The sequence below is a fragment of the Bufo bufo genome, chromosome 4, assembly GCF_905171765.1.
Source record: "Bufo bufo chromosome 4, aBufBuf1.1, whole genome shotgun sequence".
In the NCBI taxonomy this organism is placed as follows: domain Eukaryota; kingdom Metazoa; phylum Chordata; class Amphibia; order Anura; family Bufonidae; genus Bufo; species Bufo bufo.
The window spans coordinates 42,108,505-42,135,523 of NC_053392.1; the positions used below are offsets into that span (position 1 = coordinate 42,108,505).

Here is a 27,019-nt window from a genome sequence, read left to right on the forward strand (position 1 = left end):
AGGCCATTCTCCATTGTATATCTTATTACATGAGTACTCTCTCCAGCAAGCTTGGCTTCTACGGGTACATACCGTAAGTCATGGCGGCAAAATATGACAATACTACTGTCCATAATACTTTGCTGTGCATATAAGCCCTAAATCTGTATTCCACTATATTCCATTTTCTAGTTAAGGGCTACTTTGTCCTTCACATATGAGGTATCTAGTAGAGGAACTTTTTATCATTTTATACATGTGCCTACTTGATACCGTTCTCATACTCCTGAACTGAAGATTGTGAGATCGGTGAAACCATTACCTTATTTCTCTTTCATTCAGCTTTCAGTGGAGATTATCATCACCTACAGGGATCTTCTACTTTGAACATCGTTTTTCTCACAAGAAAGTTAGAAACCTGATGATGTTAATATGTTTTACCTCCAACAGAGCTTGGGGCACACAGAAGCTTTGTTGCCATCTTTGTTGAACTTTTGAGGAATGTAGATCACAAATTCTGACCTTAAGCAATGGTGGATTGGCTTCCAACCTCTGTAGTATCTCCTAAAGTTGACCATACATGGTAAAATATCTTCTCAACACCTATGGTCAGTGAGACATCCCTCAATTCTCTGGATCGACCATTTCAGACCAAGATCTTTCACCATGAACTACTCACCAACTACGTCATGTATGGTCAACTTTCAATTTCCTACCAGTAGGTCGACTTAGTGGAAGGTAGAGTATTATCTTCTTGCAGGTTTTGTTTTTTTTCGTGCTACTCATGTTTATGCTATAGTATGGAAATTAAATGACAGAGCCATGTTCAGAAGTAGAAATACATGGCTGCTTTCTTCCAAAACCAGCACCACACCTGTCCATGGGTTGTGCCTGATAGTGGTGTAGCCAAAGGTGTTTCATTGTTTTAACGCCAGTGGCGTGACTTCCGGGGAAGCAGGGGAAGCGGTTGCTTCGGGGCCCGGACTGATAAGGTGCCCGGTGCCCAGCAGCGTGTCAGTCAAGTTTCATCGTTTTTATTTATATGCAAATTACCTTCCTTACGTGCCCAAGGGTCTGTCCCTCCAGCTGTTTGTGCCCAGCCGTGCCCATTATCTCCAAGCCCAGCGCCGCCCCGCTGTTAATTATTCACTGCTGTCCTCTTCTTTTTTTTTTTTTCTAAGTGCGCCGTAGTCTCGCGCATGCGCTGATGTTACTCACATCCGGGCCTGCTCGGTGTCCTGGCAGCAGCCTCAAGTAGTGTAATAGCGCATGCGCCAGCTTTCTCCGCTTTCTGGCGCATGCGCGATTACATTACTTGAGGCTGCTGCCAGGACACCGCGCGGGCCCGGATGTGAGTAACATCAGCGCATGCGTGAGACTACGGCGCACTTAGAAAAAAAAAAAAGACGAGGACAGCAGTGAATAATTAACAGCAGGACGGCACTGGGCTTGGCGATAATGGGCGTGGCTGGGCACAAACGGCCAGAGGGACAGCCCCTTGGGCACGTTAGGAAGGTAATTTGCATATAAATAAAAAAGATTTTTATCACAAGTGAAAGGACAGTTAGGGTAAAAATAGTATTTTGCCCATACAAAAATTTGCTGTGGGGCCCAGTCACTTCTAGCTATGCCCCTGATTAACGCCCTTCACTATTCCTTAACTGACCACTGGGTACATCAACATTAACCCATTCACTGTCCTAGACCACCAGGGATACTGATATTAACCTTTCACTATCCCAGATCACCAGGGATGCTAAAACTAACATACTTACTGCACAGGGTCTGACTGGGAACTTAAAGTGGCCCTGGAAAAAACCTAAACATGGCCCCATGTTGTAGGTGGGTCCAAATTGACAGAAAGTGATGCAACACAAAGAAGCAGGGACAACATAGGTAGGCAAGGACAACAGAAAGAGGCGGGGAGAGCAATACCATAGTGCAGAACAAAATACCCCAGTGCAGCACAAAACACTGACGCCTACGCTATAGTATTTAACTGTATTGCCATCCTGTACCCGGCTGGAGGCTATGAGGAGGGGTTGGGTGACCCCACTAGGCATCGCCCCACATAGAAATTTCCCTGCAGGGTCTATGGCCAGTCCGTCCTTGTTACTGCCAATTATCACCAGGTGTGCAGATATTAACTCCTTCAGTGACCAAGACCACCAGCGATACAGAGGCTTAGTTGGAGCACTGCCGGACAAACAGCTGAAAGTCATGTGCGGGCTGTGACCAATGACCATGAAGTGAAGTTAAGCAAAAAGGGTGGGCAAGTTGTACTTTTGTGCCAGTGCCCAAGAACCTTTGACTATGCTCCAGTGTCTGGTATTGCAACTCAGCTTCACTGAAGTGGCCGGAGCTGACCTGCAATGTGACACATAACCTGTGCACAGGTGTGGCGCTGTTTTTGGAAAAAAAGCAGTCATGTTTTCTAGTTCTGAAAACCTCTTTTAAGGTGATATTGCACCCTTCTAGATACAAAATCAGCAAACCTCGAATGCCCCACCACAGGTCCATGGGCTAACTCTATAATTCTAGGAGTAATATGCAGTCATGGCAAAAGTAAATGTTTAATTAATGAAAGAATTCAACCTAGGTGCCAAGTGAGACCCCATTTGCATGCATTATATTTACATAAATATTGTATTAAATGAGCAAAAAAGAAAAACTGGACAATAAATAAAGTTGGTGGAGCTTTCCCGGTTTAGGATCTGAGCAGAACATCATCCAGTAGCCATGTGCCAAAACATCATTGACATTTTTGAGAAATTCCTAAAGTATATTCTGAGGTGGAGGTTGACTTTCTGCCTTCTTAGTTCTAAATCAAATAATTATGTGCATCAATGAAGAAGAGTCTTAGATTTCATTTTGCTCGTTCAGTTCATTCATATCATTGGTGAAGCTGTCATAGTCCACAGAACGTGTGGACATCCCCAAGTACTGCCTTAGAAACTCACTAAACCTCTTCTGATTGTTCCATTTCCGGGCTGACTTTCGAACACCAATGAAGCCTCCATAACGCTTCTGAAGATCTTTTGATGGACCCATGAATTTCCGGTAGCTATATTTGCCTTTTACAAAACCGCCAAATCGCTTAGCCATGGCATTTGTAGGATCCTGCAAGTCCCCAAGTTCATCAGTGCCGGCGCTCATCCCCAGAGCGGTTTCTCCACCATCAATGCTGGTATCTTCTTCTTCTCCTTGCTCATGGATCAGGTTACTAATTTTAGATAATCTTTTCTCATCCTTAATTTTACTTAAATCAACCACTTTTGTGAGATCGCTCAGTCGCTTGAAGTCGCCGGTAAGCTGGCTGTCTTCCACGTTGAAGGGTTTAAAGTCTTCTTCGAAACTGTCCATGCTGAGTCTTATCGATGACTTTATAAGAACTGTTTTGCATACACCCCACATGGAACTTGAGTAGATCTTTCCTTCACACTCCACAATGCAAACCTATAAATACAGAAATGTATGTGTTATAAAGATATATGCGACATAACATAGATGGCCTGGTATCGGGAATCTTCCTATAAAGATTGTGTTGAAGCCTACTGTGGCCTTCTTCAGGCTTAGGGCAGACTGGTCAACAGGAGCAGACTAGGAACTTAAAGTAGCGCCGAAAAAAAAAACTAAAAGTGGCCCCATGTTGTAGGTGAGTCAATTGTCAGAAGTCGGGGTAACACATGTAGGCAGGGTCAGCAATACTATAGCACAAAATACCGTCATATACCACAGTGTAGCACCATTTACAGTATTCCCCCAAAAGATGTCCTTTTGTGGTGGTCATCAATAGCTGCTATTTTCTGTCCTCCTCCTCCAGTTATCTCTGATTAATATATGGAGAAGGGTCTTAGGAGGTGAGAGGCGGCCCACCGAATCCAGTACGGTGTGTGCGGTCACCATCCACAGAGAGGAGGGCTTGGGCGGCCCACTGGGCATCGGCCCACCGGAAAATTTTGCTGTATAGTCTATGGCCAGTCCACCCCTGCTGGTCAATGGAAACAGCCATGACTCCAACAATTCGTAGTAGTACATGAAAGAAGAAAATACAACAAAAAGCGGTAAGCACTATAAAAAAAATGGATGTCCTCTTCCATGAGTAGGGTGGACTTTAAAGGCGTTCTACAGAATTATAAAAACGTGGTTGCTTTACACAGTAACAGTGTCACACTTGTCTCCTGGTGGTTTCTGATACTGCAGCTCAGCTTTACTGATGTGAATGAAACTGACCTGTAATACCACACACAGCCTGTGGACAGGTGTGGCACTGTTTGTCACTGGAAACAGTCATGTCTTTATAATCCTATACAACCCCTTTAACATCTACCCAGGTGGAAAAAGACATATGTCCACCATGGACAGCTAATCACACAACCAACTGACTGAACTAGAGTAAGGCTATATTCACACGACCGTAGTTGTTTTGCGGTCCGCAAATTGCGCATCTGCAAAAAAAAAAAAAAAACAGATGACGTCCGTTTGGCATCCGTTTTTTTTTGCGGATCCATTGTAACAATGCCTTTCCTTGTCCGCAAAACCGACAAGAATATGACATGTTCTATTTTTTTGCGGGGCTACGGATGCGGATAGCACACTGTGTGCTGTCCGCATTTTTTGCGCATCCATTAAAATTAATGGGTCTGCATCCTATCCGCAAAAAATCGGAACGGAAACGGAAAGGAAAAATCAAAGGAAAAAAATCTTTCCTGATCTCACAGTTAGGCCTCATGCACAAGACCTTATTTGGGATTCGTGTCCGACGCGGATTTCTTTGCGGGTCGGACTCTCTTCCCATTCATTTCTACCGGTCAGCATCTGTGTGCCCGTTCCGCAAATTATAGAACATGTCCTATTCTTGTCCATTTTGCAGACAAGAATGGCCATTTCTAGTGATGGGTCTGAGGAAACTGCGGCAAGCACATGGATGGTATCTGTATTTTGCAGATCCTGCAGTTTGTGGACCACAGATTTCCCTGGATAAAATAAAGCATATATCCAAAATTCTAAAAAAAATTATTCCAGCAAGCTTCAGGCTTCATTGATTTGGTCAGTGTTTGGACTTACCGGCGTCCGAACATAATGGGACATGTGGCCTTACACAAGATGGCGCTAGTGTGTATCACCGCCCTATTGCGCCTGCGTGCGGGGCCCTTAGGTCTTTTCTCTACTCTAGTATGGCCGACTTATCTTCCATCTTTGATATGCTCATCTCGCGAGAGCTCCTCCGCATTCCCTGACTCTGACATGCGTACTGGCCACTACCGAACGCCGATGTACGGCGTGTCTTCCCCAGGATGAGTCCCACTCCCGTTCATCGGACCCTGGTATTGGTCGTTTATTATTGTATTCAGATGTTTTTTATTAGCACTAATTAATAAACACGACATCACGTATATGTTATACATTGCTATATGTGTTAACACAATTATGCATCAATGAGACTTTATAGAACACAATAATGTGTCTTTACTGATGTTTCTGCACTTTGTATACTTTGTAATTCACTTATTCATGGAATCATGCTAATTGATTATTGATTATTTGCACATGCACTTTACGCTTAAATATGTCGTACACATTCTTACACGTTGCTTGAGAAAGGCTCTAGTGTTTGAGCCGAAACGTCGCGTCCACATGGGGGAATAGATTTCTCTTTATTTTTACTTGAAGAGAGTGCTGCTGATTTTTCTGTTTTTCATACTGTACTTGGACAATAGTCCATTTAGGCTTGTACCTATATTAATTGGTTCCCGGACAACCATTGTAAGTTGAGTAAATCGGTTCCAAAGCTCGAAAATGTCATCCAAGATAAGAGAAAATGAAGATTTAAGAAAAATAAGCAGATAACTTAAGACGGATAAGACAAGTCAGGAATAGCTGCTAACTAGTAACTAATCCAGAGAAGTGGCCTTGATTGGTTGGATCTGAGACATTGTATGTTGAGTCTATCTGTAAAGAATAAATCAAGGCAACTGGACTTACTGTAGATTTCTTGAAAACGTTTCACTCGTTCTTCCAACGAGCTTTCTCAATTCTGAGTGACTGTACAAGAATTCTCTGGGAATAAATATATAACTGAATCAACCTCTGGTAATTATACCCAGCATGGGGTCAGAGGTATAATGACCCCTGACCCCATGCTGGGTATAATTACCAGATGTTGATTCAGTTACATATTTATTCCCAGAGAATTCTTGTACAGTCACTCAGAATTGAGAAAGCTCGTTGGAAGAACGAGTGAAACGTTTTCAAGAAATCTACAGTAAGTCCAGTTGCCTTGATTTATTCTTTACAGATATACCATGACCTGGATAAATGAGAACCTTCACAGATATGTTGAGTCTAGTTTCAACTTACGATGGGTCAGAAAAGACCATTGTATGTTGAAAACATTGTATCCTGAGGGATCACTGTAGCTCCATGGTAATGGTGAGCTGTATTCACACCACGCGTACACTATATTCCATAATCCACTGCACAGTTTCTACAATTAATAGTTTACATGCCAATTCTCTTGTATATTTTAAATACTGTATATGGGAGTTACCCACTTTTTATCCCTTTTTTTGCCTTTGCAGCTGCTGCTTGACATTGACCTCCTCTGCTTACATTAAGGGTAATACTTGTGCCCACATCCCACCATGGCTCTGTTATTTCCAGCTGCATTTCTTTTATATATACATTACCATGCTATTACTATGGCCCCCGGTCCATTACTTTACATTTATCAACATTAACTTTCAATTCTTACTAATTCCTGTGATTCCTCCGAGCTGTCGGGTCTAGTACATTGCCCACACAACGGCTCAATCGACTGTGCCGTTACTTTTATGTCCTTGATGTCGTATTAATTATGGACATGTTTTATTCCATTTATTCATATTTTAAATATTTCAGCATCTGATTGATTCCTTTATTGAAAAAGGGATAAAAATTGCAGTAAAAAATATCATACAGAACTTTTTTATATTCCGGTGCCTTTAAAACGACGCAAATACATTTGAGGGTTATTGTCTTTAATCGTGCATGGTGCTTACTGACAAATTACTGCATTTTGTGGTATTTTATGGGGGGGTTCTATGCCTCATTTATGGATTTAACTGATTGGTATAAAAAAGCAAGTATGTTACCCTAAAAGTTACAACGCTCTTAAAGGGGTTTTCCTGAGTGAATGCAAATCAGGTTCACATTGCTTTTTTTCCAACCCGATTCTTTTAAAAACTGCCTCCGTCTTTCTGGAAAACGTATGTCCTCCACCGAGACCTTTCCGAGGTTTGTGCAAATATCGCCAGACTTGCTTCGTCTCGCTTCTATCACATGTCAGTTCGTTTATTGGCATAAATTACTGTATCAAAATATGAAGCTGTACTCAGCCTCGTTAATGAGGCACGAGGCCGACTTGTGGTAGAAGGGAGGCGAAGTAAGTCTCATTAAATTCGGAAAGACCTCTGCGGAGGACATGCATTTTACAGTAAGACGCAGCCCATATTATTAACGAAGTTTTTAAACTAATTTGCTTTAAACCGATTCGCTCCACCCTATTGATAACCTATCTTCATGATAGGTCATCAGTATCTGATCTGTGAGGGTCTGACTCCCGGCATCCCCATCGATCAGCTGTTTGAAGAGGCCACGGAACTCCGGTGAGCGCTCGTCCTCCTCGTAGCTAACCCTAGGCCAATGATGTCACGTTCACTGGTCACGTGGCCTAGGAGCAGCGCAGTTCCATTCAAGTGTATAGGGCTGAGCTCCGTTACCAGGCACAACCGCTGTCCAATAGATGGCGCTGTGCTTGGTAAGCACAGAGAAGACCGCTGGAAATCCAGTGAGCGCGCGTCCTCCTCATAGCTAACCCTAGACCAATGATGTGACGTTTGCTGGTCACGTGGCCTGGGAGAAGCTCAGTTCCATTGAAGTGAATAGAGTTGAGCTCCGATACCAGACACAGCCGCTATAAAATAAATGGCGTTGTGCTTGGTAAGCGCGGAGAAGGCCGCTGGAACTCCGGTGAGGGAGTGTCCTCCTCGTAGCTAACCCTAGGCCAATGATGTGACGTTCGCTGGTCACGTGGCCTGGGAGAAGCTCAGTTCCATTGAAGTGTATAAGGTTGAGCTGCGATTCGAGACACAGCCGCTATCAAATAAATGGCGCTGTGCTTGGTAAGCGCGGAGAAGGCCGCCAGAGCTTCGAGGATTCTGGTGATGACGTATCGTGAAAATAGGTCGTCAGTATAAAACATTCAGAAAAACCCTTTAACAACTTGGACATCTATGGACATCACAGAGAAGGGGCCACTGCTCGGCGTTTCTGTCCATAAAGGAGAGCCAGAAAGCTAAATATCATGAAAAGGCAGGACTGCAAAAAGCCACGTACATGTAAAATCAAAAAGTTGTGGCCAATGATACCAAGGGAGGCCAAATTTTTAAAAAATAGTCTCTAGTTCCTAAGGTTAAAATGGATTTCTTAAGGGGTTTGATGATGTCTCATGATATCGTATCATAGTACTAGTACACGGGTTAATCTACACGTCTTGAGGTTAATTAGACCCGCCACACGCACGCTATGTTAAGGGCGTGTAGCAGGGCTCGAGGCGTACAGCATGGTCGGCACACTCTACGACAGGTGCTGCGGCTTGGCATGTCCTGTCATTGACTTGTCACTAATTATTTTATTTGCCCTTTATATAGGCACCAGGGCCCCTACGTATGTTCTACGCCAGATATCATGTGAGTCATACTTGCCTCTGGCCGAAGCCTTAACTAATTAAAGGATCTGCAGCGCTGAATTTCCCAAAATATCTACGTGATAGAATTCTTCTTGGGGACTGGAACGATGAATTTGTCATTTCTGGAGGACACTTCATTCCAGAGTTACCGCATTTTACAATTCTGAGTTTTGACTGAATCAGATCACTCGGTTGGGACTAGGGAGGCGCTGTTGCATTGTGTTTATGGAACTTTTATGTCTAATTGTGGCGAGAAGTGGTATTGCAAGTGCAGGAAGAATCTCACAAACTATCTACCCCAGCTATGTGACATTGTGTAGTATTTGGCATATTAAAAATATCTAAAATTTTTCAAAGAAAATCTAAAAAAAATTTAAACTAAAGATGACCAAGATCTTGTGTGTGTGTATATATATATATATATAATATTTTTTTTTAACTATGACTCAAGGTCTGCATTGTGAAATTGCCTGCAAGGTGTGGTAAAATCATGGGATTACCATGACTCTCAGTTAACTTCAATGGTTGCAAAGGCTGGAAGCAGCACTTTTTGATGTGTTTTTTGAGCCAAAGCCAAAAGTAGATCCGGAAGGAATAAGTATAAGCCCTTCCTTTATATTTCCTATTCCTTTTGAATATACACTGCTGGCTTTGGCTCCAAAAAACGGCATCAAAATCTGCACCATAAACTGCATGTGTGAATCCAGCCTAAAGAACCCTTGAAACTTTTTGAACACAGAGAAACATGACATTACTCAGGGAGTGCAGTAATGTCGCACTTTTTCTGCAATTGTCAGGCAACCAAACGAAGCTCTAGGCTAATAGTGACAAAAATATACCAGAAAATCATGGTCGGATTAGGTCTACAGTTTACACGTTTGATCGTTTTGGTATTTTTTATTTTATTTATTTTTTCAACATCTTTCTATATTTCTTTTAATGTTTTTCTGTCTCTAGATGACTATTTTCAGAGATCAATATGTGGTGTGACCTGTCACCATTAATGGTCTAGTGCGGAGCTTCTAAATTTTTTCCCCCAGGGCTTTACCAGCCAACGCACAACCAGATAAAACATTAGGTGTGTAGATGTGGTATGGATAATGTGTTGTAGCCTAGGTCCGATAATGTCCCCAATAACAGTTCTAGCCAAGTCCTGATGAAGCCACCTGTGATAGAGCGCCTCAAATTGCAGGACATTAGGACCTTCTAACAGAATCTGGAGCATTTAGGAGGCAAACCATCAAGAACTATGGTGACCATCTCCAGCAGAGCAGACCATATGCATAAGATGGAGAATACAAATGTGATTGCACTCTATATCCAGCACTCTGCCCTGCCTCCATGCTGGATGAGACATTGGTGTACATTTTGGCCAAAGCGCAATAAGCCACTCACCGCGTCAAGGTCGCCTCCATTTGAGTGGTCCCTATCACTAGTTCCTACCTGTTCATGGGCCATGACAGCCACACAAAATCCAGGGAATGCAGGTTAGCATGCAAGCCAAGCACACTCTGCTTTTAACCCTGTCCGGTGCCATTACAGCTTTCATCGGATCCAGGGATGCAAGTACCAACATGCACGCTGAGCCCACCATATACTTCTCCTGGAGCCAAATGGCCACTGGTAGGTTCTATACAAGCAGACTCAGTTTTATACTGACTTTAAAACCAGCCTCCAGGACAGATTAACTGGTCAGGTGTGCATGACTCAAAGGAGATCGCCTTTGTAATTTTGGCTTTGTAATTTTTTCTTTGTAGTATATATTGGAGACGTGTAGTATATATTGGAGACGTGGCGATCTGTACATATGTACGTTTGTATATGTATTTCGCCATAGTGATCTGCACCTATATACAGGTTGTGCTGACTCAATTCCCAAAATTTTTTCTTCATATGCATAAGATGTCAGACGAACACTTGTTTGGCCAACTGCTGTCTCTTTCAATCCCCGTAGACACATGCATGCTTGGCTCTCATTGCTCTAAATGGGAAGAGGTGAGGAAGCCGCTGCCAGACACTTCTGGTTGCGGCTTGTATGGGGTATCAGACCTGACAGCATAGGTATTTTTGGCCCGGAGTAGTATATGTGGCTCCACATTCTAGGTTGAAAGAAGGAATCAAACACAATCGTAACTTAAACAACAAGGTCTTTGGCTCACATGGGGCAACACGCCTACACTTTGAACAGTCTTTGACAGGCAACAGGCTTAGGATTCATGCACACAACCGAAATTTCGGTTGCGTCTGATCCGCATTTTTTGCAGATTGGATGTGGACCATTTTATTCCAACAGAATACAACACCTATACAGGGAACTAGCAAGCTAGACAGCATATTGCTCAGGAACCTTCCCTCAAGGAAGGTGCCTTAGGTATCCTAGGATTGCCAGCCATTGGCTGGTGAATATTACAGTGCATGAGTGCTGGCCCTTTAAGAGCCAGGAAGAGAGCTTGCGCCACCTATGGGCAGAGAAGTCAACCTGCATAGAGGGACAGACCAGATGTGGCGGCTGGACCCTCTGGGATCAAGACAGCAGGTCCAAACCGCCTGGCGAGCCCAACAGTGGCGGCAGTGGAAGCCAAAGGCAGAAGTGAACTCAAAAAGAGGAAAAGTCGTATTTGTCCTTCATACTTTCTCTCCCTTTATGATCCCCTCTTGATTCTGATTTCCAAAACTGCATGCAGGAACTCCGACCGCATGGTCGTACCTTTATAATCTCAGTGTTGTTTCTTACAGTGCACACAATTATGTCGTAGAGGGACATTGTCTCTTTTCTCCAGTGTGCAATTTCCGTCACATCCCACCCAAGGTACATGACTCCCCCAGAGTGTCAGTACGCTGTCATCTTCTGCCAGTGATGTCCTCACTTTGCATTGCTGGCTGCTATATTCCCAATACCTACAGGGCGTCTCATACACAGTAGTTCACATACATCCAACATTCCCTCGCTGGCGTTTTACAAAGGCACAGGGTACGCAAATGAGCTCTCAGCAAGCTCTGCCTCTGATGCCACCAGATGTAAGGCAGATATCCTATAAGTCAATGTTCAACCTTATAAACAGGTCTTGAGACATGACTTGGCTTAATTATTAAAAAGTCATGTCTCAAGGCCTGTTTAAAAGGTCAACCATTGACTTATAGGATATCTGCCTTACATCTGGTGGCATCAGAGGCAGAGCCTGCTAAGAACTGTGGGGATTTGCTCTGGTAGTTAGGACTAGCGGATGCAGTATAGAGGCAAAGTACCCAGTTCTTGAATCAAACAGCGGTGCTTATTCACACATTGGTGTATCACAAAACGCAGATAAGGTCTATCACAAAACGCAGGTGGCTTGGTGTTTGTTCACACACAAGGAAAGTCCATAAACAATAAAAGTCACCTTTTCTCCTGGGTGTTAATTCACACCCTGTTAGCAGTTCAGCCTCATCAAGTCCATAGGCAGGCTGTTCATCTTTAGAGGGGCCTGAGTCCTCCAGCCCGGCTCAAACCTCAAACCCCAGCACAGCCCTCAGTTCACAGCACACGGACTCCTGAGCTCCCCTGTCATCGGGAGGTAAATCCACCACACCTGGCAGTGCTGGCTGGTTTTTATGCCTGGCAAAACCCAGCCTGGCACATGGGGAGTAGTTACCCACCCAGCACTTTGACTACTCCCAGTAAGAGCCGTCCCGGATCAGCTTTGACAGCCATGCTAAATCTCAAGATGTCAATTAGCAATAGCTGCTGCTGACACATTAAATACCGGCTCTTACTCCACCGAGGCCAGGAACCTCGGTGACACATACCTTCCATCCACGATGATTCCAGATACCTTCTTATGTAGCTCATTTGCATCCCTTTCTTCCCAGAATTCCAGAGGAGCATGTATGGCCTATAAGACTCCTCACGCTCATAAGGCGATACAGAATCCTCCGAACAAAAGCATAGTACATGGTAAATCACAGATCATCACAATATGACATATATTCATGGATGCAAGGCACATGGAACACTTAAGAGGTGGTGCAGCGTCTCAGCAGATCACTGCTAAAGAGTTAAATGTTGTGATTTGTTGCCAAAGCACTTACGGTAATGTATTTTCATTATGCTTGTGCACTATGTATCTCTAATGGTCGTCTACGGGAAGCAATTAGTTAAAACTGGCAGTCTTAGTTCAGTTGCCTGGGTGATGGGCTGGTTCCAACCCCTGGTTAGTGAGTGTTTGCTGAGCAGGCCTAGAGGAAAGACATGTATCTGAGAGCCTGGTCCAGGGAACCTTCATCCCTGAGACTGAAAACTACCAGACAACAGCTAAACTGAGAGACTACCCCCAAGAGAAAGAGAGTAGACTTTTACAGAAGGTAGAGAACAATTAAGGCCATGCTGGAAAGACAGTAGGGTGTTCGTTTATGGCAGAAGACTTTACTGGTGTGGAAAGAGTATATTCCTTTGGTGCCCACCAGGCTTTGGAGAAAGACTGGCCATCGGGATCTGAGATCTGCGCCCAGCAAACTGGGCAATTCACATAGTTATTTGGGAAGATTGCAAATTGTATCTAGAGAGCGAGTCAGGGAGGACTACTACTACCACCATTACTGCTGCCTATACACAATTACTTACTCTGTGCTATATACTTCAGACCTGTGCCTACTGCTACTATATGTACTACAACTCCCATCATCTGCTCAGTAAAGAACCAAACAGGCCTGGCCATTGATTCCGCCATCTATTCACCGGTCTTCTGTCTTCCTGCCTTGCACGCATCTAACTAACATCAAGGGCACCCCAAGCAGGAGCCTCAAAAAGATAAGGGAAGAAAGGGTGTGCCCTCCGCTCACTACACGCTCAAAATCCCAGAGAGCGCTGGGTAGAGGGATTAGCCACCGTGAGGACTACAACCACCTCTATTACCACCACTCTCCCATCCTCTACAGATCCAGCCACCACCCCCCTGCGGCCTGGCACGCTACACTGACAGACACAACAGCATGCATAAGTATAATAACAATGCTGGCGCAACAGTCACATTACAGTTCAACCAGGTGGTAATGCCGCCATAACGGGGTAAAACGGTAACCCATTGCAGCAGTTACCGTAAGCATTGGATGGTGGGGGCGTTCCCACTAAAATCAGCAGGTTCGGCCAACATTCATCTCATTTGTATGGCGGGAGGTCTGTCGCCCAGCTGGGGAAGTGCTGTTCTAGTGATTATAATGTAATAAAAAAGAGTCTCTAAAATGTTTCTTTTCCTGAACACTTCAGCATCAATCACTCTGTCGGGTCAATGAAGAGGGACACAGCGTGCTAGATACTTAACCTGCTTAATGATCCTGAAAAATTAAAAAGATCAGTGTCCTAATTATTACCATAATGAGAACAAATGCATGGAGCGCGGTGATGTCAGCTGCCGCATCTGCTGCGGTGTGTTTCATGTCAGTGTAGCGGTATTTACAGACTGTATGGCTGCGCGCTCTCATTAGTCTTCCCAGTTGCGAAGGAGATTCCTGATCTATTGGAAGTCGAATTCTATCTCCTTACAGAAAAAAAGGGCATCCGACAGAATCCCTGTATAATGCTGCATCATTAAGATGTTTTATGGGGCGACTGGTATGTATCGTCATCGTATGTAACCCTTTCGAGACACAGCCATGTTCTGTTTTTTGTTTCTTACTCCCTGCCTTCCGGAGCCATAACTTTTTTGTTGTTCGTGCACATAGACCAGGGATCAGCAACCTCCGGCACTCCAGCTGTTCAGAAACTACAACTCCCAGAATGCTTCTTTCACTTCTGTGGGAGTTACAAGAACAGCTGTGCATGTTTGCTTGCTGGGAGTTGTAGTTTTACAGCATTTGGAGTGCCGAAGGTTGCTGATCCCTGACAGACGTATGACGGCTTGTTTTTTGCAGGACAGTTTACACATTCTAATGTTATCATTTAATATTGCATCCGATGCAGTGGAAGCTGAAAAAAAAAAATTCCAAATGGGTGGAACTGGAAAAAAACAAAATGTAATGGTGCCAGTTTTGAGTTTTGTTTTTACGGTGTTCCAAAAGCTGTAAAACTGGCAGTTCCCTTCATTCTTTGGGTCAGTACAATTACAGTGATGCCACATTTATATATATTTTTTTTCTTGTTTTAATACTGAAAAAAAAAATAATAAAAAAATATTTATTTCTTTTTATCACCGAATTCCTATAACTTTTTTATATTTCCATCGATGGAGCTGTGTGAGGGCTCTTTTTTTTTTGCAGGGCAATCCGTACTTTTTATTATACCATTATGAAGTGTGTCTGACTTTTCAATCACTCTTTATTACTTTTTTTTTTTGCAAGGTGAAGCAACAAAAAAAACTGTAAATGGCCATTCTGATTTTTTTTCATACACCGTATGGTATGAATAAGTTTATATATCAATAGTTCGAGCATTTTGGGATGCAGCAGTGCTAATGATTTTTATTTTATATTTATTTTTATTCTGCGGACTGGGGGAATGGGTGATTTTTATTTTATTTTTTTAAACTTTTTTAAGTCCTCCTAGGGGGCATGAATCTGCAAAATGAGATTGCTTCTCAGATACACTACTGTAAATTAATATAGTAGTATATGTTCAATGCTGTGTATTCTAATGCAGGGCTGTCACCGGCGGGCCTACATTGGAATATGCCTTTGATAGGCCTGGTAGCCATATACAGACTCCAGCCTATTACAACCAACAAACGGCTTCCTGGATCTCAGTGCGGAGAATTAAAAAATTAAATATACAGATAGATGATAGATAAATAAATAGATAGATAGATGAAAAATAGATAAATCAAACACATGATCCACCACTGACCATAGGTGATGTAACAGCTCAGCTACTCCCCCTCCCTGCACAATGACCTCTGGACAGGTTACAGAGCATGCCCACAACATCTCCTACAGATGTCAGTGAGTCATGTTCAGACACCAGTTACTTATGAAAATGTACATGCTGAAAAGCAAATCTCTAAACTGCTGTTAATATAGTTGAACAGCAGACATGGCAAAATGGCAGCCCCCAAAATGATGTAACATGCCAGTGGAGTGGATACTTCTCATATGTTTGGGTTGTTAGTGATGGAGAGCATACAGAGGAACATACACGTATATACAGTATGCTGTACTTAAATGGAGTCTGCACCTTCTCAAAGTAGGCATACTGTGGGGAAGTGCCCTGTAGCATAACCATACCTTTCTTATGAAAATACGTTCCTCTAATCCTGAGAAATTCTTCTTTTTATTTTTATGCAAATAAAGTTTTTGGTGCACCATGGGAGCTGCCACTGTTTGCTGCACCATTGATCCATCATAATTAGAGATGAGTGAATTTCTCAAAAAACACCTATTTCCGGGCTTCAGAGAGCCTTTATAGTGGTATAGAACACTGTGCCTTGCAGTAACACGCATAGGGAGTGTGCTGTGGTAGTGAAATAATACTGTGAGTCAGTATCACACGCAGATGACAGGGGTCGCTCTTAGAATCACTGCACACTTCACTTCTTTGGGCAGTCACGGGGCCAAAACTGACCAAATAACTCAAGTGTAAACTCAGCCTCACAGGTCGATGTTAACGTCAGGTATATAGAACTGTGCAGAGGCCCAAGAATCTACTATAGCGTGAAAGAGCGCACTCCTTTTACACCGTCATCAGCTGATTCCACATAGATGTCTACAGAACCTGTTCTATTAAACGCTTATACAAGTAGAGCCCCCCCCCGACAGAGTGGAGAGGGTGTCAGCAGTAAGTTTGTGTTGACGTCACTGATTATTTTGCCCTTCCTTAAATCTGTCAGAACAATAACCCCCAAAAATACGGATCCTGTCTGTTGAGCATCCGCCTTTACTCGATCAGCATTTGGTCAGTAATCCATCAGTATTGCTAAAGCCCAAAAAAAACAGGAGTGGATCCAAAACAGAGATGACACGTGAATGGAATATTTGCATGTCTTCTGTGTTTTGTACCCACTCCTGCTTTTGGCTACCAAATCATAAGCCAATTCTGATGGGACCATACAGGCCTTACAGCTGCTACACAGACAGGACCCATTGTGTGTCTCATTTTTCCTTCCTTCTGACAGATCAGAAGAAGGGTCAAATAAATGATGATGTCAACCAGGCCAAAAAGGCAAAATAGTGGCCCAGTCATTAAGTGGTCGAGGGTGGGAACAGCATGAGAAGTCCACAGAGTGGCCCAATGACATAGTGTGGAGGTGGCAGCAACATCAGGATACCACAGAGTGGCAAGGTGGCATAGTGTGGAGGTAGTAGCAGCATCAGGAGACCACAGATTGGCAAAGTGACATAGTGTGGAAGTGGCAGCAGCAGCATGAGGAGGCCACAGAGTGGCAAGGTGACATAGTGTGGAGGTGGAAGCAGCATCAGGAGACCACAGAGTGGCAAGGTGACATAGTGTAAAGGTGGCAGCAGCAGCGTGAGGAGGCCTCAAAGTGGCAAGTTGACATAGTGTGGAGGTGGCAGCAGCATCAGGAGACCACAGAGTAGTAAGGTGACATAGTGTGGAGGTGGCAGCAGCATCAGGAGGCCACAGAGTGGCAATGTGACATAGTGTGGAGTTGGCAGCAGCATCAGGAGACAACAGAGTGGCAAGGTGACATAGTGTGGAGGTGGCAGCAGCAGCATAAGGAGGCCACAGATTGGCAAGGTGACATAGTGTGGAGGTGGAAGCAGCATCAGGAGACCACAGAGTGGCATAATGACAGATTGTGGAGGTGGCAGCAGCATCAGGAGACCACAGAGTGGCAAGGTGACATAGTGTGGAGGTGGCAGCAGCATCAGGAGACCACAGAGTGGCAAGGTGACATAGTGTGGAGGTGGCAGCAGCAGCGTGAGGAGGCCACAGAGTGGCAAAATGACATAGTGTTGAGGTAGCAGCAGCATCAGGAGACCACAGAGTGGCAAGGTGACATACTGTGGAGGTGGCAGCAGCATCAGGAGACCACAGAGTGGCAATGTGACATAGTGTGGAGGTGGCAGCAGCCGCATGAGGAGGCCACAGAGTGGCACAATGACAGCATGTGGAGGTGGCAGCAGCAGCATCAGTAGACCACAGAGTGGCAAGGTGACATAGTGTGGAGGTGGCAGCAGCATCAGGAGACCACAGAGTGGCACCAATGACAGATTGTGGAGGTGACAGCTTCAGCATGAGGAGGACACCGAGTGGCAAAGTGGCAAGATGACATAGTGTGGAGGTGACAGCAGCATGAGGAGACCACAAAGTGGCAAGTTGACATAGTGTGGAGGTGGCAGCAGCATCAGGAGACCACAGAGTAGTAAGGTGACATAGTGTGGAGGTGGCAGCAGCATCAGGAGGCCACAGAGTGGCAAGGTGACATAGTGTGGAGGTGGCAGCAGCATTAGGAGACAACAGAATGGCAAGGTGACATAGTGTGGAGGTGGCAGCAGCAGCATGAGGAGGCCACAGAGTGGCAAGGTGACATAGTGTGGAGGTGGAAGCAGCATCAGGAGACCACAGAGTGGCAAGGTGACAGATTGTGGAGGTGGCAGCTGCATCAGGAGACAACAGAGTGACAAGGTGACATAGTGTGAAAGGTGGCAGCAGCAGCATGAGGAGGCCACATAGTGGCAAGGTGACATAGTGTTGAGGTAGCAGCAGCATCAGGAGACCACAGAGTGGCAAGGTGACATAGTGTGGAGGTGGCAGCAGCATCAGGAGACAACAGAGTGGCAAGGTGACATAGTGTGGAGGTGGCAGCAGCAGCATGAGGAGGCCACAGAGTGGCAAGGTGACATAGTGTGGAGGTGGCAGCAGCAGCATGAGGAGGCCACAGAGTGGCAAGGTGACATAGTGTGGAGGTGGAAGTAGCATCAGGAGACCACAGTGGCACAGTGACAGATTGTGGAGGTGGAAGCTGCATCAGGAGACAACAGAGTGGCAAGGTGACATAGTGTGGAGATGGCAGCAGCATCAGGAGACCACAGAGTGGCCCGTGACAGAGTCGGGAGGTGAGTGGCACTAACATTACCCGTTGACGATGGTGGGTGTAAGAAGGAGCACTTGGCATCAGATGTGTGGTATCAGGTGGGTGGCAGCATCAGAATAGTAGCTGAGGCAGGTAGCCAGAAGAAAACGGTCTCTTTTGTCAAGGTTTGGGTGAGGCAGCATGGATGATCTAATCTGATGCATCAGGCATTGGTCGGTGGAAATCCTGGCTGATCCACACCTGATTCATCTTGACAAAGGTCAGTCTCTCCACATTTTGGGTGGACAGGCAAGTTCTCCTTGGGGTGTCTCATTTTTCCTTCCTTCTGACAGATCAGAAGAAGGGTCAAATAAATGATGATGTCAACCAGGCCAAAAAGGCAAAATAGTGGCCCAGTCATTAAGTGGGGAGGGTGGGAACAGCATGAGAAGTCCACAGAGTGGCCCAATGACATAGTGTGGAGGTCGCAGCATCATCAAGAGACCACAGAGTGGCAAGGTGACATAGTGTGGAGGTGGCATTTACCCAGTGGGCCGTAAAGGACATATATTGTCCTTGCCGTAGATACAGCTCTACACGTCGGCGCTGCATTGCACTTTGGCCGACACCGTCGGTATATACTTAACGGAGAACAAGCTTGGAAATCACATTCCACTGAAATGTGTCATTTTTGCCCATCAACATCTCAACATCAATGAAAAATGGACATTTAATGGGATGAAATGAATTGAAGAAAATAAATCTTTGAAAATAACCTATTGAATATAAAAAAAGATGTAACCATATCAAAGAAATTGGAACCATAAAGGGGGTTCTCCGGAATTTCTAAAACTTTTTGATTTGCACGTGCACATTTACCTAACTGCTTCCATGGACTCCATATATTAAAGGGGCGCCAAAAAGTATCTGATGGTCGCTTATATTAATTTCCTCACGGAAGTAAAGTCAGTTTGGTGACCCAAATATTCATGTTTATGGCCAAGTCAGTGGAGATAGCTGCAAGATATGCAATGTCTAGGGCAAGCTGGGTCCATAAAGTCAGATCTATAATCCAACTGTGTTGATCCAGAGGAAGACAATAAATCAACCTTCACAACATCTTGTGGTAGAAGAGCTCCATAATATCACTGCTCTTACAGTAAAGAACCCTCCTTGATGTCTTCTGAAATAAGAATAGTTGAGAACCTTTGCTGACCACATTCTTGCGGTATTATGATAAGATATGGTCATTCTTCCAACATTCGCAAAGAGGAAAGTAGAAAAGAAATCTGAATTTGAACTTCACATAAACTATGGAGCTGTGTAGTATTGCAGTTCAGTCTCATTCACTTCAATGGAACCGAACTCCAATACCAGACACAGCCACGTCTAAAGAGAAAGCAAACAAGCTTTCTTTTGTGGTGACCCCCAATAATGATACCCAAAAACATTCAGACAGAAAAATGAAGAAAATGTATAATAAGACGTCAAAGCAAATTATCTAATATGAAACAATGCTTCTGACGATTGGATGTTCGCAGGGCGAGAGATTTCAATTAAATGCAAATCAGTGAAGGATTATTACATTGCTGTGAGCAGCTCATAACTTCCATTGTCATTTCAGTGACAAAACATGAAAACTCAGACATTCTCCAAATGAAAGGGACAAGGATATTATAAAATGCGATAAAAACGAACGGTTTTGTGGTAGCGGTTGTGGACTAAGGTCTTTGGAATAAAATGCATTTATTTAGAAATGGAAAGGGGTTCAATCAGGGGTTACATACTATAGATTAGTGGTCTCCAAACTGTGTCTCTATTCTGATATTTGGTGTGACCACCCTTTACCTTGAAAACAGCATCAGATTTTCTAGGCACACTTGCACACAGATTTTTAAGGAACACGGCGTGGAGTTTGTTCCAAACATCTGGAGAACTAACCACAGATCTTCTGTGGATGTAGGCTTGCTGAAATCATACAGCCAATATCAAGAACAGCCAAGAACTTTCTTCAGCATAAAGAAGAACAAGGATTCCTGGAAGTGATGATATGAAGAGAGAGTCCTGATCTCAACATTGTCTGGGATTACATGAAGAGACAGAAGGATTTGAGCAAGCTTGCATCCACAGAAGATCTGTGGTTAGTTCTCCAAGTTGTCTGGAACAACCTCCCTGCCAAGTGTCTTCAAAAACTGTGAAAGTCTACTTAGAAGAACTGATGATGGAGCAAAGAGAGGGTACACCAAGTGTTGATCTGATTTAGATTTCTCTTTTCTTCATTCATTTTGCCTTTTGTTAAACATAAATTATTAACACTTCTATTTTTGAAAGCATTTTTACTTTATGACATTTTTTCACACCTGCCTAAAACTTTTGCATAGTACTATAGATAGTTTTTCATCTATTTTACTTATCCGCATCCTCCTCAACAACATTGGAAAACTATTCTATTGTAGGTTGGCTGCTGGTCTCTGTTTTCTGCCTACAACTCCCAAAACCCCAGTCAGTCTCCTTCTCCCTCAGGCAGCTGTAAATATAATTCACAGTAGGTTTTCCTGTCAGTCTCCCTCTCCCTCTGGCAGCTATAAAATAGACCACTGTAACATCCTCTGTCAGTCAGTCTGCCCCGCCCCTTCCCTGCCCCCAGCAGCTATAACTATAATCTGCATCAAGTTCCCTTGCAGATAGATAATAATTGTACCATGGAGTCTGCAGCAATGAAAAGAAACACCACTTGCTTGCTCTCAAGTCAATACTCACAGGCTCTGGTCTGCCCCTGACAAGAAGTAATTTGTATAGGTTGCTGTTTAGTGAACAGTGGATGACTACTCTCTAATGCACTGTTCATTCTACAGAAACTGCCCTCATCAAAGTGACAAATGACCTTCTGACAGCTAAGTGCAACGGTGACTACTCTTTACTAATTCTCCTCGATCCCTCTGCAGCATTCAACATTGTAGACCACCATCTCCTCCTCACCATGCTCCGATCTATTGGTCTGAAGGACATCATTCTCTCTTGGTTTTCTTCCTATCTTTCAAGCTGCTCTTTTGGTGTAGCATGTTGCTTGTTGGCTCTACTTCCCATCCGGACAGCCCTTATCGTACGGACTATCAGTAGATTGGGTTTTTAGTACCTTCTCTAGTAACCTACCGAATCCTGATACCTCCCTCACAGTGTGTGACACTACCATAACGCCTAGGCAGGGAGATATCAGGATTCGCACGCCCGCTGTCTCAGTGTTATGTTTCACATTGATATTTCCTTCACCTCCTATATCTAATCTCTTGCTGCTCATGCCGCCTACACCTAAAAACATCTCTACAATCTGCCCCTTTCTTACTATGGAAACAACAAAACCTATCATTGCTGCCCTGATCCATTCCCGCCTCGATTAGTGTAACTCATTAGTGATTGGTCTCCCCCTCACCAGACTCCCCCCTCTCCAATCCATCCTGAACACAGCAGCCAGGGTCACCTATCTGTCCAACCGCTACTCCGAAGCCTCCACCCTATGCCAGTCTCTACTCCGATGCCTCCGCCCTGTGCCAGTCTCTAGTCCGATGCCTCCTCCCTGTACCAGTCACTACTCCGATGCCTCCACCCTGTGCCATACTCTACTCCGATGCCTCCACCCTGTGCCAGTCTCTAGTCTGATGCCTCCGCCCTGTGCCAGTCTCTAGTCCGATGCCTCCTCCCTGTGCCAGTCTCTACTCCGATGCCTCCACCCTGTGCCAGTCTCTAGTCCGATGCCTCCTCCCTGTACCAGTCACTACTCCGATGCCTCCACCCTGTGCCAAACTCTACTCCGATGCCTCCACCCTGTGCCATTCTTTACTCCAATGCCTCCGCCCTGTGCCAGTCATTGCACTGGTTGCCCATACAGTTCAGGATTCAATTTAAATTGCTCACTCTCACCCACAAACCTCTCGACAGTGCTGCACTCCTATATCTCCTCCCTCATATCTGTCTACCACCCTACCCGTGCTCTCCATTCAGCTAATGATTTACGACTGACATCCACCATAATCTGAACATCTCACTCCCGTCTCCAAGACTTCTCCTGAGCTGCACCAGTTCTCTGGAACGCCCTTGTGACGAAACTAACCTCGCCACTGGGTTTTGGAGGGGCCTGTTTGCCAGCCTCTTGCCTCAGGATTATGAGCCCATATACTAACTTTGAAGGAGAAGACAGACCGGCCGCACAACCTAAATCTGTGGAACTGTTTTGGGCAGGAAAGCCATGCTTGCGGTCGGCCAAATGTGACTTCCATGGAATTCGGGAACCCCTGCTCGGATCTGGGTGATTTTTGGATATGTTGTTTGCTTAGATCAGAACTATCCATGGATGTATAAATTATAGGGATATGTGGGGTTTTGAGGTGTTTTCTGTGTTTTGGGAAAAATTTGTATTTTCTGCCTGTGAGTGATTAAGTTAGCCCATTATGTTTGGTAATTGTATCACAGGCAGGGCCCATTGTGTTTTGTTAATTGTGTTTGTTAATTGTATCACAGGCAGAGCCGATTGTGTTTTGTTAATTGTGTTTGGTAACTGTATCACAGGCAATGCCCATTGTATTTTGTTAATTGGGTCACAGACAGAGGGGGTGGGGGTTGTGTACAATGGTTGGAAAGGTTTCAATACTGTAAATGCATGTGATTGGCTAATGTATAAACTGTTGCAGTCTTCCACAAGGTCCCCAGGGGAGTGTCCCTTGCTGGAAGACCTGCATAAAAGGCTGACATGTAGTCCCATTAAAGAGTTCCTGTTTTACCCTCAACATAGAGCCTCGTCACATGTGTGGGGGGAAAGTCTGCATCTACGCTGGGGATTGCTATACATTGTATACTCCCCTGGCTATAATCCCTGAGCTCTTTTAAGAGCTTGTTCCTGCATCGCTCTCTGAAGGAAGAGAGGTTCACCCACTGGAACCTGGAAGCCTTGTTGTAGATCCAGGGTGGGTAGGAGAAGGCGAGACTCCAAACAAGCTGCGGCGGTTAGTGGGGTCCGCAGTGCTTACGATGTGAAAGTGGAGTGCTTGGAGCCCTCGGGAAGCACTAGGAGCATCCATCAACGGAGGTACCCAGTCGGGGTGCCAGGAGATCCGTTACAGCCCAAGCAATTAAGTTAATTAGCAACATCCACAGTTTTAGGCGCTCCATAAGAACACATCTTTTAGGGTGACCTATCATATCCCCTAATCTAAATCTTCTCCATTCACCCCTCCTCCCATCATCATTCTCTTGAACCTGATCCATCACTGTCCACCACCCCCCAACCCTCAGCACCACGACAGATATCGGCTGGCGACGGCTCGTGTTGCTTTATATCTGCTCCCCTATTGTATTAAGATCCTTCTGTGTCCTTCCTGTCTCCTCAAAGATTGTAAGCTCTTGTGAGCAGGGCCCACACTCCTCTCGCTTTAATTGCTGACTTGTTTGTTGCTATGTAATGCTACTTGTACATGAACATACTGATTGTAAAGCGCTGCGGAATATGTTGGCGCTATATAAATAAAGATTATTTTTATATTATTATAATGCATCATTTTTTGAATCCAAGTAAATTGCAAATCTAGGCAATGTACTGGTGGGACATAACCTTTAACTGGACATATCGGGAGGGCAAAGTAAGCAAGAAATTCTCCACGCTGTGGGACCTTCCCTGCATTTATCCAGGACTCATAGATGATTAAAAAATAAATTCCTACACAAACATGAGAAGTTCTGAATTCTCTCCTCTCTTCCTACCTGTTTTCCATTCTGAACCATAGACAGATGCTGCATCTGAAAAGCTTTTAAAATGTAAGGGGGTGTTTATTAAAGTGTGGGTGTTCATGGGAACAAGGTATTTTAGATATAGCTCTTCTCGTACCGTCACCGAATAAATGTCAGCTTCTCTCTTTTTGATGTGTGATTTACGCTAAATGAACAAGCAGCTAAAAGTAAGCAAAGGAAGGACAAACTGTGGTCTAATGTACAAGTGAATGAGCGCAGCTCTGAAGTACCCTTCACTGCAGCCTGTACCAATGTGGCATGCAGACTATTTACGGAGCGGAGCGAGCACAGGGCAGGACCTTACATAGCACATCGCTGCTCTGCATGGGCCCACTCTGCTAAAGCATCAAATGCTAAGGGATCAGCAGGGAGCCGGCCAGACACGTGCAGTACACCAGGCTTCAGAATAGTAGCACTGGTACAGGCTCCGATCTGTACAGCGCTCAGTACGGCGCAGGGGAATCCGTACTCCAGTGCACAGTGGTATATGGGAGTACGAATTGCAAAGTGTGGTAAGTACCTGAACTTCAGGGTGCTATTTCACTAGGAAAAGTTAAAAAAAAAAGTATATTACAAAAATAATTTCCATCCCATTTACAATAGATTTTAATAAAGTGTATTTGAACCTTTATGTACACTTTAAATAAATAATATAAAATATATAAAAATAGTAGATAAATAATACAAAACATAAAAATAGTAAATGATACAAAAGCTAAACTAGTAAATAATACAAATAAAACTATATATAAAATTGTAAAAAAATTATATAAAACATAAAATAGTAAATAAAACAAAACATAAAAAAGTTAATAAATAATACAAATAAAACAGTAAATAAATAATGTAAAATGTATTAAAAAAAACTAATTAAATAATATAAAACAGCAAAAAAAAAATCAAATTCAAATCAAGAACAAACTCCGGTCCACGGAAACTTCTGTGACAACCTCTATGACATGGACTTTGCCTGCTCATGCGAATATACATCCACGGTACACATCCATCTACATCCATACCCCTAGCCACTACATTTACCATATAAATATATATCGATGTCATAGACATCACCATAAAGAAAATTCCCAAACCCTCCTTAGATTTGTATAATGTGTGTCAGATGTAGATCATGTAATTCCCTTTCCTCTCCTGGTTCCTGTAGCACACTGAGCACACTGAGACCCTGCATCTGCAGCGTCCGACAGCGGCAAGGGGTCCCTTTAAGAGGAGGTAATTGTTTTGTGACACCAGTTGCAATGAAGCAACAACGGGCCAGAATCCCTTTAAGAAATGGTGTTGTTGGTGGTACCCAGGTGTAGGAATGCCAAAGTGGTATAGGGTGGCCTACAATGTCCCTTAATGTAATGTTGTGTCACGGTGCTCCTACATGGATACGCTGGACCCCAGGCGTTGTCGTCCGAAGCAGAAAAAGTGGAAAAAGTTAACTTGGGGATGAAGAATAAGTCCAGAGTCCAGACCTTGTGATGAAGTTGAACAGCAGCTTTACTTTCTATAAACGCTTCTCCAAACTATTTACAGACTTTAGCATGAACAAAACTGTGGCAGGCAAACTCCTCTCTGCTACATCGGTTGCTCTATGGCTCTGCTGTACTGACATGCTTAAATACAGTCTCTGCTTCTGCAGGATGCTGCAACTTCTCTCTGTAGTCTGACTCTAGTTTAATCCAGGGAACTTTTCCTCCTGGCTCCTGAGGCTCCAAGCTGTGGCCTCTATATCCAGCAGAGCTTAGGGTGCTCTAGCTGGCTTGCTTGCTTAGCTGGGGCACGTCCAGCAGGGACATGCGCCTGCTGCACACCCTTCCCCTAGCTGGGGGTGTACTAGACTGACTTCTAACTAACTAGTCCCCTCCCCTCCTCAGAGGGAGAGTTAGGATGGAATGAAGGGTTCCATTCTCTCTAAGTGTAGCTCTGCTATGCTTGCTGCCACCTACTGGTGAACCAGCTAAATTACATTATAACACAACAGTTACAAGAAATAGGAAATGCACAATGTAGAGGACTTGGAATAAATACACAGATGACATGACACTAGCCCATTAGAGATAGTAGCAGGGTGCAGAAGTGGTAATGCCACTCTGGGGCATTACATCCCCCTCCTCCCTGTCTACTATTTACTGCTTTACACTAACCAGGAGATCTCTGAGATCTCTGATCGCTTACAAAGACCCTGTAGGCTGCAAGAAGGTAATGAAGATTTTATTTACCCAGGGCAAGATTGGTGGAGGTCCCTGGCAAAAATATTTTTTTTTTAAATTGGAAGGGACTCCCCCGTACCACGTATTCAACAAGAACCCCACCTGACCACCCATTGCAGCCATACATAGGTGAACAGACAGGCATACAAGTCAATTCAGAAGTGGCGCTGCTGGAAGAAGACATTCCACATATTGTACTAAAAATGGAGCCTCTATTGTGTGAATACAACGCGTTTTAGAACTGGGCCGGTTCCTTCTACAAGTAAAGCATAATCGTTGAGATGACAGTATATGGCCATGGACCTGAATCCTGGTGGCAACCAAGCCAACAACTCACATGCTACTTGACTGGACAGGATCATTGGTGGGATGGGGAT

The 27,019-nt window shown here is 44.2% G+C and overlaps 1 protein-coding gene across 1 annotated transcript in view; it reads right to left on the reverse strand.

The window, feature by feature from the left end:
* Window positions 1-2,838: 2,838 nt before the first annotated feature.
* PNOC (prepronociceptin) overlaps window positions 2,839-27,019 on the reverse strand; it is a 92,254-nt gene continuing 68,073 nt past the window's right edge. The window contains exon 2 of the mRNA XM_040430952.1: window positions 2,839-3,435. Coding sequence (XP_040286886.1) covers window positions 2,839-3,435 — 597 coding nt within the window. The remainder of the gene's footprint in view (window positions 3,436-27,019) is intronic.